This window comes from Pavona decussata, unplaced genomic scaffold, assembly GCF_977016875.1.
Source record: "Pavona decussata unplaced genomic scaffold, jaPavDecu1.1 SCAFFOLD_179, whole genome shotgun sequence".
Classification (NCBI taxonomy): Eukaryota; Metazoa; Cnidaria; class Anthozoa; order Scleractinia; family Agariciidae; genus Pavona; species Pavona decussata.
Window position 1 is genome coordinate 390633 of NW_028145589.1, and position 14622 is coordinate 405254.

Here is a 14622-nt window from a genome sequence, read left to right on the forward strand (position 1 = left end):
CACACGAAATGAAAAAGAATATTTATTTTAATTTATTAATCGAAAGCACCCTAATAATTTCCGACATGTCGCCTATAAATGGGATGAACATGAAATAAAGAGTCACGTTTAACTAAAAATATCAGAGTTGATTTAACTAAAGGTAAATTGGGCACCGTAAAGAGATTCGAGTGCTGAGGGTTTGAGCGTTAGCCCTTCGTCAGAGTGACGCACCATCTGACTCCCTACCGAAGCAGCGCCAATTCAGCTTTGAACTAACCCTCTTATCTATCAGTGAACAATAAATTTCTTAAAACTCTTCACGGGAAGTTAACTACAACTACTCGTTAACATGATAGTATATTGCTACCTGCATAAGTTGCTTATATACTCTGATAATCAGGCGTTTTTCTTACAATCACTCACCTTGCTACCTCAGTCTTCCTGCAGTTTTAAGTTAATTTACACTGATTTTCTTCACCTTGAAACCAACAATGCACAGCCGATTTACAGTGTACAAATATTTATACAGGCTAAAAATACAATCCTTGCTGCATGACCCATAAACGGAACGATTAGTTTACACTTTACAACATAAACAAAAACAGTTTAAAGGGGATGCGTCACGGGGAGTTTGACCTCTTTTGGTGAAAATGAACAGAACCTTCACTTAGTCGCAAAACTCATGAGCTGGTCAAGCGCGTTTTGAAAAGGAAAATGCAAGAACTTCTAAAACTGAGTTAGCTAACTTTTTTCAAGTTAGAATCCATTCCAGAATAGTAAATCTATGGCCAGAGACACTCATCGACACGGTTTTAGTACAATTCAGTAGTACAATGGGGAGGTGATTCTCTCCCAAATTTGGACCAGAAAACAGAAAAATGTTGTTGGGTTTTTGAAATGACGCAAATTCCCGTGACAAATCCTCTTTAAGAAGCTGTTAAAAAGACATCTAAAAGGATTAACGACAGCCTGCATTAATGGGTCAGCCTAAAAATATCCCCAGTTTTATTGTCATTTCTAATACTGATGAAATATCACGAAAAGATTTCAAATGTTTGGCGAGTAGAGATGAAGTGAAGTACATATCAGTCTTTTACTTCAGTAACGGACGTTCGCACTAATTATTGTATCAGTTCCTTTTTCTCAGTTTGACTATTGTAGAACTTTCAAAGAAAAGTTGAGTACAAGAATTGAAATCCTTACTGAGATTTCCGTTGGGTTGAGTGCTCTGTGGTGAACCTCATACAAGTCCAAAACAATGAGTTTTTTGATCTGGTTTTCGCTGTTTTTGGTCTTCACTACAGAATTGGTCTCCGAGTGATGTCGCATCGTTTGGAGATTCAGTGTCCCACCATTGTCGTGTGGTACACTTCTCAGCGGAATTGATATCCTTTGCCAATAAAATGGGCTAAGATCTTTATCCTTTGTTTGTCTTTACAGAATACTGTGGAAGACAAAAAATAATAACAAAAATATTAGTAAAAATGAAGAAGTAACCAGGATTATTCATATTAAAAGCAAAAAAAAAAAAGTTCTCTTTTTAACAAAAAAAGATATTATCGGCAGATTTCCTGTTATTAGTTTAGACCGAGAAATCATCTTTTAGATAGATCGATGCATGTGTGGTGACGCGTGATCTTCTAGCTTCTGATTACCGCCAGGAGCCTAATGGGCTCCTGTTACGGCCGTGCCTGGTCTCGTACAGGGTGCTCATAGTTGAAAAGAGGAATAACCAATCACTGTGAAGACGTTTAATGACGTATATGACTCATCCCATCACTCTCACGAACCCCTCTCCCCTTTTCGTTCCCAGGTCCTCTATCTTCCTCCCTCATCCCTCAAGAAAGGAGGTTGAGAGAGGACCCTGGGAACGAGGTTGGTCTCCCGCTTGTGCCTGAAGAGGCACAGTTTTGGTACTTTTCGTTTTTGAAAATCATATGAATTGGTTTGCTTGATTTACGAAACATTCTTTATATAGGATGGCCCAGGCACTGCGTTACGCCGTTCTTTATTCCAAGGTCTTCAAAGAAAACGAAGGGTGAACTTTGACGTCTATAAAGACTGTAGGAAAATTGAAATTTAATCACGCATGACCATGTCTAAGGTAACTGTGCAAGCGAAATGAAAAATCACAAAGCTCAAAGCTCATCGTTATATTTTGCGTGACACCAGCAACTTGCGTTTGCAGACGTTGTTATGACTGCCATGAACATGTTTGGTCTGCTTTTGTACCATTCGAAAACGAACACTTGGTTCACTGCACGCTAGCCTGCGAACAGGCTTCAGGGGCGCGGAGCTCACGTCTAGACTGAGCACGCCAGGGAGGCCTGTTCGCAGTAGCTTCACGCACGGTGTTCTCGTTGTTCTAGCGGTTTTTACTTGCAAAAACTACAAACTAAACAGTGGAAATCTAAGTATTGAAGTTTTTGGTTTTCTGCGGTAATAAATCGAAAACAAGATTAATCCAATGGTCACGTCCCTTCAGTTGGACAACAGCTTGTGTTTGTCTCGGTAAAAGCGTGATACAAGTACCAATGCATTGGAACATCAGTGAATGACGTAAGTCATGGAAAGTGCGTTGTTTATACTTGAAGTGCATGAAGCTGTTCCATGAAAAAAAGTTTCGTTCTTCTTCTTTGTCAAAATGAAGTTGTTATTATTATTGTTATTGTCAAGTACGTTTTTTGAGAACAGCGCGAAATGAAATAAATCTTACGGATGATTGGTTCATCCCAGCCCCCTACTCTACCCATTTCACACCCTTTCCGGCATGCCCACGTTTTAACGGACATCCCTTTCAAGTACACAAAATCGTCTCTTTTGTTTGATTTCTCGTCTCCGAAGAATCACAGAAGTTTTTATTCATGAAATCATGTTAGAATTACAGTTAACTATAAAAAACTAGCGAAAAAAGATGAAACAACTATTGTTTTTCAATCGTGCGTGCATAAACGCACATTCATAAACGACTACTGACCCCCTCCGACAAAGTACGAAAATGTCACTTGTCCACGTGATATGAACGAACTTTGGATGAATGAAAGTGAAGGATGTGCATGTAGAGCACGTGGAAATAATTGAATGACCAATCAAATTAAAGTTATCAGTTTTGTCGTGCAGAGCGGGAACGTGAGTAAACAGAGAGTACAAGGTTCGTGTTGTAAACAGACTACATCCAGTGGCAATATTTTCCATGAGTTGGGAGTTGAGTTGTGGGACAAACGAAGCTTCCTTTCAGAACGAAATCCAACAGAAAATGCCCAGTGGAAAGTCTTCGTATGTCCATTTGGTGGCTGGAGGGTACGTTTGATCCAAAGAGTGTTTTTCTTTCGGGTTCTGGCGTTTCGTTTCGTCGTTAAGAGCACATGTTCGAGTGTGATGGCGTCGGTCCGTTTTGTGTTTGCTCTATTTAAACGATTTTCAGTGTGCCTAGAGAAAAATCAAACGTTAGAGTGTTCTTGTGAGTATAAAGGCATTTGAAAATTTCAATTAAGGCGCGTAATCATCAGAATAAACCTTGTCAAGTTTATCCTTGCGCTGAATTTCCGCGGCCAAGCTACAAGTTGTTGCTTGGAAGTTCATGAAATGGCTTATTCATGGGTTATTTAGGTGGAAACCTTCTCTGTTTCACTATACAAGCCTCTTGATTGCTTTAACTTTTTAAGTGTTCTTTCGAAACACGAAGTTGTTATGGTATTAAACTATTAATTATTTTCACAGTCTCTGTGCATGTTTGTTGTGACGACATTGCGTTAAGAAAACTTTACTTAAACTTATGTAAGACCATGATTCTAATGTTATTATCCTGAAACCTTTTGCAGGGTTGGAGGAACTGTAGGTGCTACATTGACTTGCCCTCTGGAAGTTGTAAAAACCAGATTACAGGTAGGACTTTACGCCTAAATAAACAACGCGCTCCGTGACTCACGTGTCATGACCCAAACGTAGTCCCTTCTCACGCTTGGCTCCCAACTTGCGTGAATAAATACGATCAAAACATAAATTACATTGTTTGTAAGGGAATCCGATGGTCAAATAATTTCCTTATGAATCATTTCCTGAAAAGGGCCCTTGATTAAAGTTCCTTGTCGACAAACCGTACAAAGTTGAGGCCCTCAGAATGGTTGTATACACTTTAGTGCCAAGTTTACAATCTCAACTAACACTAAAGAAGTGTCGTTCATTTAGTCATCAGATATATGTTTTGTTGTGTTTTCCCCATTTCCCTTGTTCAACTAGTAGTTTAATTTCTTACATCGTTGTTACTGTTGCGAAACGTTTAGTTCTTGAGGGTGAAGATCGAATTAGGGCACAATTGATTGATGGGGTCAAATTGCTGCAGAATGTTTGATTTTTTTGCTAGGGTTTGTTGCATTCGAAAGTCAACTGGTTGTTAAAATTAATAAAGAACTGTTTTTTAAAGGCCTGTTAATTTTTGATGCTATTTGAAACAGAGGAAATACGTGGTAACCTATGTTTCTGTCCATCCACGTAGCTTAAATAGAATGTACAGAAAACAAAAAAGAAACATAAGTTTGTATTGTTGTAAAATAAATACTTTCATGATTATCTGACTGTTGTGTTCAGGTATAGTTAATAGACACATAAGGGACAGTTAAGACAAGAACACAAAAGTTAGGATAGCGAATTTTGGACACTTGGTCAGATGCGCTAGAAGTTGATAAGGAGGTTACGTCTCTAAAGAAACTGTGATGTAGCATTGGTGGGGAGTGGAAAACGAATATTTGATTTTCTTGGTTTTCTCACCGAGTTGATAGAGTAAATTGACCATTGTAAAGGGATTCAAGAGCTGAGGTTGTAGCCCTTTGACAGAGCAAATCCAGCTTCCCAATCTGATGATTGGGCTAATGCTCATATTGTTGGCTGTAGAAGTTGGATTGCCTTACTAAACCACATCTGTTCTTTCTTACACAGTCGTCAGTGCCAACATTCAGACATGTGCTATGCCCAGCAGGAACTGGCTCTGGAGTTTGGGGTATACCTGTGGAGATTTCAGTCACAAGACCTGTTGGTATCCTGTCATGTTTGAGACACATTGTGCAGACAGAAGGAGTTGTTGCATTATTCAAAGGCCTTGGCCCCACTTTAGTGGGTGTTGCTCCGTCAAGAGCTTTGTACTTCTCAGTGTATGCCACAGCTAAACGTGTGTTCAACAGGAGTGGCGTGGTGTCACCTGAAAGCAAGTTGGTGCATGTTGGTTCAGCATGTTCTGCAGGTACAGAGTACAGACTTGCCTTTTCTTTATACATGTAGGTTCAGGTTGCTGTTCAATATGAGTGATATGGCAATTCAGTAGACAACATGTGGCTGGAGAAATCAAAGGTGTTTACAGAAATGTTGCTGTGATAGATTTTATTAACATTCAATTTTGAATCAACAAAAACTTTAAATTTTTTTTGCTTAAAACCTTGTAGATCTGCTGCAAAAACTTGAACAGTGGCAGGTACTCAAACTTTTGCCACATTTTAAAGGAAGCACAAGGAAACATTGCATTTGTTAGTCTGAGAGATGAAGTGGCATTGGATATCCTATAGTCCTATTAACTGACTTTTGATGATGCAACTGTTGCAAAAATTTGGTCATCTTGGCATGAGTTAACTTTTCATTTCTGGGTTCAAGTGGAGACTGGGGAGTTTTTAAGATGCGTTTTAAGATGCGTTATTCAGAAATTAGAGTCCATCACAAGATAGATTGCATTAAAATTAAGCAGTTTACCAAGTTTGAGGTTATGTTGCTAGATTGCTTCTATGCAGAAGGCTTTCAAAAATTGGAAAAATTAGAGACTGTGTGGATTCGTGGCACGCCATTTCAGAATAAGAGACATTTGTATGGAATTTGGGCGACCTTTGACAGGTCACAGCCTGGTTACTACGCAATGAAGCATAACCAAACTTAGTAAACTTGCTAATTTATATGTGATCTTTCTGGTGATGGGGTTCATTTCTTCATATGACGCATATGATGCTGCCCACAGCCAGAAGTAAATTGCCGTACACCATAGAGAAAATGGGTTTCTGTTCATGTTTCCATTTTAGTTACATGTAGTAATCCCCTGATAGTACATTTTCTTATAGAGTTTTCTTGTCTTTTAGGTATTGTTACATCAACATTATCAAGTCCTCTTTGGGTGGTAAAAACAAGGCTCCAGCTTGATAACAGGTATGTTTTGCATGGTTTTGTAGAGTGTTGCTTAACATAGGAAACCTCTAGGGGTGGACAAATCCCTGCTTCATAGATTTTGGTTAACATCATTGTTGACAAACACTGGAAATACTGTAAAAGGTGTCAAAGATCATCACACTTGGCAGCTACTAAAATTGAATATTTCGGCATTAGAGCTCTACCAAGCTACCTTCTACTAAAACACTGTTAGGGATGTTCAATTGCTGAAATAGTCCTAAAATATGTTGTTTGTTACCATTTCAGGACTGCAACTAGAGGTCAGATAACAAAACTTATTTTCAATATCTGGAAGACTGATGGATTTAAGGGCTTTTATCGAGGACTAACAGCGACATATGTTGGTATAACAGAGACTGTGATTCACTTTGTGATTTATGAACATATTAAGGCCAAGGTTCAGAGACATCACTTCAAAGTGCGTGGCACCAATGAAAAGAATGTTGTGGACTTTTTTCAATTTATGATGGCAGCAGCAACATCAAAATGTATAGCAGCTGTCACAGCATATCCACACGAGGTTATCAGGACCAGACTGCGACAGCAGGAAGTAGATGGAAAGAGAAAATACCACTCCTTCATGCAGGCCTTTAGAAAAATCCTTCATGAAGAAGGTAGAGTCGGACTTTATGGAGGACTTGGAACTCACCTTCTTCGACAAGTTCCAAACACTGCAATCATGTTTCTGACATATGAAACTGTGGTGCATTGCCTGTGTGAGGAAGATGTGTCGTGAATCAGCCTATTTGATGCCATGAATTGAAAAATTGTGGTTGCATTTTAATTTTAGGAACAACAAGTTTTGAGGAAGAAGTGAAGGGAAATGATAATTTAATATGTAGATGCTATGTTAGGTGACATATAATGCTGGAAAAGTGACTGGTGTTTTTCAAAGACATCTGGCTTGTTGCTTGACATATTAGCAAAATTTTTCAATCCTTTTCTTGAATTTTAAAAGTTGTTCTATTTCAGTGTTTCAGTTCGAATATGTAAATATTAATTTTACACATTTTGTACATAAAAGATCTGAAAGTGTATAGTAATATTGTTCATACCAAAAGATAATTTTTATATTTGTAAAGTTTTATTTAATAAGAATATCATTGACCAAGATTAAATTAAAAAGTACACTTTTAAAGAGCAAACAATTTGGGGTTTATGAAAAAATGTTGTTGGCATTAGAGTTCTTTGTTTGCTAAAACAAGAGGATAAGATAATCTCGGTTTGTTTTTTGAAACAACTTTACCATAAACCAGAAAGGTAAATTAATGGCATGTGTCATCTTACAAAGATCTGTCCCTATTTTAGCTTGAAGCATTAGGCAAGTTTACTGTTTACTAAAAAGTAGTGAAGTTTGGTTAGGTTCTTAGTTTTGAGAACCTTGATGTTACCATCTGGGCAGTCTGTTTTAATGAATAAAGTACAAATTTGTTGAGTTTGGCTTTCCAATTTCATTTGACCTTCTCTTGATGTGGGGAATAGAGTATGTGAAAACCAGTGCATGTTGGGTTTACATTTTTTTATGCACCCCATTCCCACTACAGAGTCTGGTTACAGATTAAAAACCCACTTGGGAAATCTTCCTGTAAGCTGCAATCTTAGACCCCGTCCACACGTATCAGGATATTTTTGAATCCGTAACTTTTTCTTTCCCGATACGGCTATCGTCCACACGCATCCGGCGAATTCGGAAGCAAATCCGGAAATTTTTGAATCCGCTCTCCAGCATGGAAATTTTTGAATCCGATAACATTGTTCCGGATTAAAAAATATCCGGATACGTGTGGACGGGGTCTTAGTGTGTTGTTTTTGTGGCTAAACAATCTCTTTGGCAGACTTCTTGTAGTTCAGCAGGTAACCTTTTCTCAACTTCAAGCTATTTTGTTTCCTTTTTATGCATTCCAAATAAAAATGGGCTGCTTCAGAGGGATCGAAGTTACTAAAGTATTTCTTGGAAACAGCTCCAATTACTAGCTTTCCACATTCCTTTATTAAGTTTGTCCAAGAAAAGGCCCAAATGTTTTGTCTTGACATAGAGGTACCAAGGTGGTAAACGGCACAGGGGTGGGGTGAGGCAGGGCACATCCAGGGGATTTAACAGCAATGTTAATTGCTTGTTATGAGGACTTTTGGCCATTTAGTGGACTTGCTAACAAATTTTCAATGACGCTGAGTCTTGATGATCTTTTGGCTTGTTGTGCAATCCTTCCTTCTCAAAAAGACATCTGCTAAAACAATGGGTGATTGGCATAGTCTAATCAGTGTGCACTTCCAAATCCTGGAAGTGCACTTTGGACTTGGCCAATAACACTTTGTACAGACAAACACTTCGCTTGAGGAAAGAGCATCTAAATCTGTATCCAAGACATTTTTGATCTGGCCTGGTATTTTCACAGAACTCTAGCTGAATACTTGTGCTCTTGCAGTAACAGAGGAAACAAATTTATTTGGGAGTTAAAATTATCCATATATAAAGTAAGGATTTCTATTTAAATAAGGAATTTGTGAGGAAATTAATTGCCTGGTGAGCCAAAGGCATGTGCAAGGGAGAGGCTACAAATGCCCTGCACTGGTGTATTTGAACGGTTAATCTCTTGTTATGCCCAGGCCCGTTCCCACTTCTGCGATTAACAGTGACAGGTGCAAAATGTGATCCATAATAAACAAGCTGCCTGGTTAAATATAAAACCTTTAATGAGGTTCACTAACTTAACATATTAATATCACAAACACTGATGATTTGGAGTTGTACAAACACCTGAACAAAAAAATCTGTCATTTTCCCCAGAATGAAAAATACTCTTTTTGATTAAGACACCTCAACAATAATTATTATTGTAAGCATTTCTTGTTCAATTTATCTTGTTGCATCTATGAAAAATGCCTTGGGATCAACCTTGTTCCCAACGTCTCTTACAAACTGGAGTGAACCTTGCCCCAGTCTTTAGCTGCCACGGTATGTGGAGTAGGAGAATGGACTTAGCAGGAGTGGTACATGGTAGTGTTGAGATGGATCACTGATCAGAAATACGATCTGAAAAGTGACAAATAAAACAATAAATAAGTAAATAAATAGGTAAAAAATAAAAGGTAAGGTTGCACTTGGGGTCAAGGCAGCACATACGGCGGGAGTCTGGTTTATGTTACAGAGAGCAACTAAGAGTATTCCTACTCCCCTTGGGGTGCTAGTCCATTGCAGGGTTACCCTCGGCATTATGTCACAAGTAGTCATTTTATACACCTGGATGGGGTAAGACAAAGTGGAGAAAGACAACAGCAATTCCATCATTTTTCAAGACATCTATTTCTTTTTGGGCAGACTTGCATATTTGCGAAGTGCTCCAGTTATTAGCAGATTAGATGCATGTGAGATCCAATGGACAAAGGTTCATGTCCTGGCATATGGTTCTCAATGGCAAACAATTTGAGCTCAAGAATTTTTCTATAATCAGTTTGCATTTAAGTGGTGGAACTTTGATCCAGAAAATTAATAGGAGTTGCAAGTTACTTTTCAAGGTAATCAACAAGAAAATCGCTATTGATAAACATGTACATAACACAGATTTCTGAGCTCCTAATGAATTGGTCAACATGCTAGCTCGCACAGTGCTGTATTAGACTCTGCAACATCTATTTATAAATGGGTGCCAGCAAATTTGTGGTAAGGCTAATAAAATATTCTAAAGGAAGGGGTTGGACTTAGATCCCTTGATGGATGGATAGGTAAATGATTATCCTCTTAGTAGCATTAGTTTGAAACTACCATTGATATTACACTACTATAATCACTATACACACAAAAAAAGTGAAAATTTTTGGTGAAAAAGTCTATCCAAAAAAATTCTCTTACATTGTAAGGCAGGACAATTTAATCAACAGTGGAAAGGAGACACAAGTCAAAGTGTTAATTAATTTTTTATTTTCAGAGAGTAATTTACAACAACATAATTACCTCAACATAGGGGTAAAAGAATGAAGAAACTCCAGTCTCCTTGAAATAAGCTTCAGTCTCAAATCTGATCATGTATTTACCAGGTATAAACTGCTCTTGAGTCAGTAGGTCAGGAATTCTACCATCAACATTGGTGACTCTACACAAATCAATTATACAAAGATTCTATTCAACAAAGTGAAATTCTACCAGTTTGAAATTGAAGTTCTTCTTAGAGCGGTTTTCAATCGAGTATCGAAAGTAATTTTGCATTTGCTTTGGTTTTGCTTTACTAGACTCTATGATCGGTTGGTAAAGTTCGCGCCAGTTTCTCAACCAACGGGAAGCCAAACCAAAACCAGTTGTGCTTGGTCGCAAGTGTTTTCCTCTCTTGACGCAGGTTACATGTATTTGCTTCGATTTCTGATTGGCTGATTGTGCTGTTTTCATCTGTTGTGATTGGCCAGAGAAATTACTTTGGTTTTGGTTTTACAACACTCAATTGAAAACCGCTCTATCAAGTGCATTACATAACATATCTTAAATCACGTTAGTTTACAGATAAACACAAACTTTGTTCATAGTACAGTTCTATATTGGTTGCTGCTATAATTATGATTCATAGAAGTAAAAGTTAAGTATTAGTTCAGTGCTGAGGTTCAGAACTTGCATGTTATTTAAAAACAATGCGGTAAATAAGACTGGATATTGTCAAAATATTTCTGGTGTGTTGATTGTAGCCAATGACATGTGAGATCTTGTAGCAAAAACAAACTGTAAAGTATCTCTGTCAACAGTTTTATTGAACCCAGACAAGCAGGATATTGATTACAATTGATTGCAAGACTATCGTAATCCCAGGCATGTGTTCTATTTTGAAGAATCTGCAAGAATATTAGAATAACTTGACTAACAAAACAGAATTTCAATCTTACCCTGATGTGATATGTTTCCACATGCGACTGTCAGGTCGCATTTCTTCAAAGTACAGCTGTATCTGCAGGTTCCTGGCTGGTATACCACGTGCTGTGTCCAGCACATGAGTAGTGAGGGGGCTTCCAGGCATTGGGCTTTTATCAGCGGCACTGTGCTGTCGATAGTAGAAAGTAAGTTAATTCTCACTGTGAGCCTTGCTAGATGTGATCAATCATAAACAAACTGTTTAATAGAAGATGTTGGAGTAACTGACTGGTGAACTCTATTGTTACGACCAAAGAAAAAGTTACCAACAAGGACGTCCACCGATGTCAATGTTTTCATTTGACATGGGATGGTATCATCGTTGCCATATAATCACATGTGCTGATCTTGTTCCTGACTAACAAGTCTTGCATGAATTTACTAAATTATGCAGCATTGGGCAATCATAGGTTTAGAAAACACATGGTGCTGTTGCATTTCTATGAAAGATTGCATGCAATGGTGAAATGAACTACCAAAGGCAGTTCTTAAGTTGTGTTTACCGGTAACTTGTTTCAAGTGTCCTCTACAATTTTGAAATAAAATAAATAAATAAATAAATAAATAACTATTTAAATTAAGTATCAATGTAATTAAGCACGGAGCACTAATTGGGGACACTTTCCAGATTGAAATGGAATTTGGAAATGTTGGTTTTTGGGGAGAGGGGAAAACCTGAGGTCAGGACCCAGAGAAAAACCTCTTGGAGCAAGGACGAGATTACCAACAACAAACTCAACCCACATATGACGCCAAGTCCAGGAATTGAACCAAGATGGTTGGCTTTTAATTACTCAGCAATAAAATAACTAACTGAAACAAAAAAAACATCAACAACAACAGGATGCAATGTCTGGTGTCTTCTTTACTCCTAGATTCAGTGAATTTTGAGAAAAATCAGCCCTATCATCTTTGCTTGAGCTTACCATGGGGTGCGATGACGAAGAAGCCATGGTTGGTGCTGTTTGACAATAAACAACTCTTGAACTGGTGTGCCCTGGATAGTTCATTCCGGCGCGGCCTGCTGATGATGTATGAGGCAAGCTGTAATTACCATCAGTAGTTTTAAATGATGATTGAAGTGGACTACGTAAATTATTTGGAGGTGCTTGAAGCTGACTTAACCTGTAGGCTGCAAGGGGTGACTGCAGTCCCCTCTGGCTAGAATAGTATTGCATTCCAAGCAAAGAGAATTCTGTTGGACTTGATGGCTTTAGCTCTGTTTGCTTCTCACTGAAGGCATGGTTGTTCCCTTGCGAAGAAGAGGTTCTGATACTGCTTAGATTTAAAGCCTGAGACTGAGAATGGCTTGAATTAATAATGATCTTTGAGAGATGAGCTTGTTCTCTGCTCTGAACTGCGCTGAATGCCGATGAGCCTAGTTGGATGTCACTGCATCTTGAGGTTACTGTTTCCTCTGGACTTGATGCCCGATACTTTCCATTAACTGACACCATGGTAGGACGCTCGTCGCAAGGCTCTCGAGGGAGGATGGGTTGATATCTCTGGGGAGCTGGCTGAGATACTAGAGTAGTAATGAGTGGATAATCGTCCACAAGGCTGTCAAGAATTGCCACGTATGTGCCTCTAATGCAGTTATTGGTATAAATCCTGGACAGACGTGCAAGTTTAGACATGTTAGTCATCATCTCTCCCAGTGAATTGTGACCAACCGCTGCGTTTTCATACCAGATAGGATCATCTTCACAAGCATGATGTTTGAAGGAAGCTTTGGGTCTCTGCCACAGGTACAGATTCATGGGATTCAGCTTAGAAAGGTACTTGAGAAATGAGGCAACGGGACATCTTGGATTACCTGATGAGGAAGGGGTCAAATAATTATTGCCAATGACAAGGAAATGTGCAGTTTTTCTAATCTTGAATATTTTTCTATGAAGTATTTTTGTGTCAAAAGATCTTTAGTAAGGTTCTTTGTTCTGATTTTCTGAATTTTCCTTCTCCAAGTTGACACTCAAAAATAAAGGAGAAGTATGCAAGTACTGCTGCAAGTAACTGACTACGACACAACTGACAATAAAATATATCCGTCAGCCTCGAAAAACAGATCAAATATAAGTCTTAAGATTAAGCTCCAACTTTCGCGTATTTAATTCTTGGACTAGGAAATCCACTCGACAAAACGCCGGCCTTTTTGGATTTGTAAAAAGAAACTGAACAAATTTGAAGATCAAGCTTATCCTTTCTTCCCACTTTGGTAAAAGAAAAAAACTAAAAAAAAAAACCCAGCAACTTCAACTATCACTTGAAAAACTATTGAAGTAAAAGCCCGTCCATTTACCTAGTTCCTTCACGTTGTAAATAACATCGGATGATTTCTTGAAAAGTCATTTTTCCTTTCAATTTCAAATTGTCGCTGTTCACAATAGATGACAAAATATTTCGCGCGCTTTCTAAAATATACGTACATAATTTACCTGGTTTTTCGTACATCCGCGGGCATTTTCCTTCGGCAAAAACGTTTTCACAGTGCGAGGGGTTCGGATAAATGTATTTCAAACCAGTGCTTGAGTTATATCCGATGAGAAAAGTGTCCCGAGTTTGTTCTCTCACATTGCTCCGGTTACGCTTTCCTGGTAAGTACATGAGAAGGTCGAAAAACACTTTTCGTTGAAGACCATCGGCGCTGAATGGCGAGAGCACATCACAGAGATACAGCTTCTTCAAATCATCAGGCCCGATGTCGGAACGGTTTACTTCGCCTTTCCCCTGTTTGTTCAGTTTTATGACCTGGGCTTTGAATATTTTGTTGGACTCGGTAAATTCAGGGTCGTTTCTGATGTCTATATTCCTCTGTTGTGACTGTAAGTACCGATGAATTCCAAAACGTATGCTCCCCAAGGCAGAGGATTTGTAATAATCTCCATTCTTTTTACGCGCTTCGACGTAAAATTTACGCAAAAGGTCATTCAACGCTTGCTTGTCCAGGTTCTCAAAGTTAACATCCATACTTTTCTCTTCCATGTAGTCTCGGAGAATTTTCACGGCATTTTTAGTCGCTCGCCATGTGTTTTCACTGCATGAACGGTGCTCCAACAATCGTTGAATATCTTCCTCCGAGGTTTCGCCAAAACGCGGCAATGAATTTTCATCTGTTGGACTTCCAAGCGAACTTCCTTCGCTATCGGGATGGTTTTCAGAGTTTTCAAAAGTTTCAACCTTAACCTCGGGCATAAGAACAACTGAACTTGCTTCTTCGTCCATTGTCGTGTAAAGACTGGAGTCAACGATTCGTGCTCGTTATAAGACTTCAACACACTTTGAAACCAGGCAATATCGTATGATGTCACTGTGCACTGGTTCTTTCGTGCGTTATTTATAGGACAGACAACTTACCACAAACCAAACCATGCAACATGTACACTGATGTACCGCTTTAAAGATCTCTTAAGGAGAGAAAAGAAAGTTTGTGTGTATGGCTTAAAATACATTTAGCCCATTTTTTTAGAAGGTTAAACCAAAAAACCAGTGAAAGTTGCCTGTCGTAAGAATCGACAAATTACATTAGTTACCAACTGGTCCGATATCGC

At 38.6% G+C, this 14622-nt stretch overlaps 2 protein-coding genes across 2 annotated transcripts; one reads left to right on the forward strand and one right to left on the reverse strand.

Moving 5' to 3' along the window:
* Positions 1 to 3122: 3122 nt before the first annotated feature.
* LOC146463285 (solute carrier family 25 member 36-like) lies at positions 3123 to 7618 on the forward strand. The gene is made up of 5 exons (XM_085084588.1): positions 3123 to 3282; positions 3804 to 3867; positions 4918 to 5218; positions 6096 to 6162; positions 6430 to 7618. Exons 1-5 carry the CDS (start codon positions 3176 to 3178, stop codon positions 6917 to 6919), a joined length of 1029 nt encoding a protein of 342 aa, XP_084940714.1. The 5' UTR covers positions 3123 to 3175; the 3' UTR covers positions 6920 to 7618.
* Positions 7619 to 8854: 1236 nt separating this feature from the next.
* LOC146463286 (uncharacterized) lies at positions 8855 to 14418 on the reverse strand. Its single transcript, XM_085084529.1, has 5 exons — positions 13510 to 14418; positions 12001 to 12890; positions 11050 to 11204; positions 10136 to 10274; positions 8855 to 9217 (listed from the first exon to the last, which is right to left on the reverse strand). Exons 1-5 carry the CDS (start codon positions 14294 to 14296, stop codon positions 9128 to 9130), a joined length of 2061 nt encoding a protein of 686 aa, XP_084940655.1. The 5' UTR covers positions 14297 to 14418; the 3' UTR covers positions 8855 to 9127.
* Between the last annotated feature and the right edge of the window lie 204 nt (positions 14419 to 14622).

Bases quoted from the DNA above. Each gene is read 5' to 3' on its own strand.
- LOC146463285 (XM_085084588.1), top strand. From the start codon at position 3,176: ATGAGTTGGGAGTTGAGTTGTGGGACAAACGAAGCTTCCTTTCAGAAC. The intron at 3,868-4,917 runs GTAGGACTTTAC...TTTCTTACACAG, and splicing joins TTGTAAAAACCAGATTACAG to TCGTCAGTGCCAACATTCAG. The intron at 5,219-6,095 runs GTACAGAGTACA...CTTGTCTTTTAG, and splicing joins TGGTTCAGCATGTTCTGCAG to GTATTGTTACATCAACATTA.
- LOC146463286 (XM_085084529.1), bottom strand. From the start codon at position 14,296: ATGGACGAAGAAGCAAGTTCAGTTGTTCTTATGCCCGAGGTTAAGGTT. The intron at 10,275-11,049 runs GTAAGATTGAAA...TGATTTGTGTAG, and splicing joins TGGAAACATATCACATCAGG to AGTCACCAATGTTGATGGTA. The intron at 9,218-10,135 runs GTAATTATGTTG...GTCACTTTTCAG, and splicing joins TCTTTTACCCCTATGTTGAG to ATCGTATTTCTGATCAGTGA.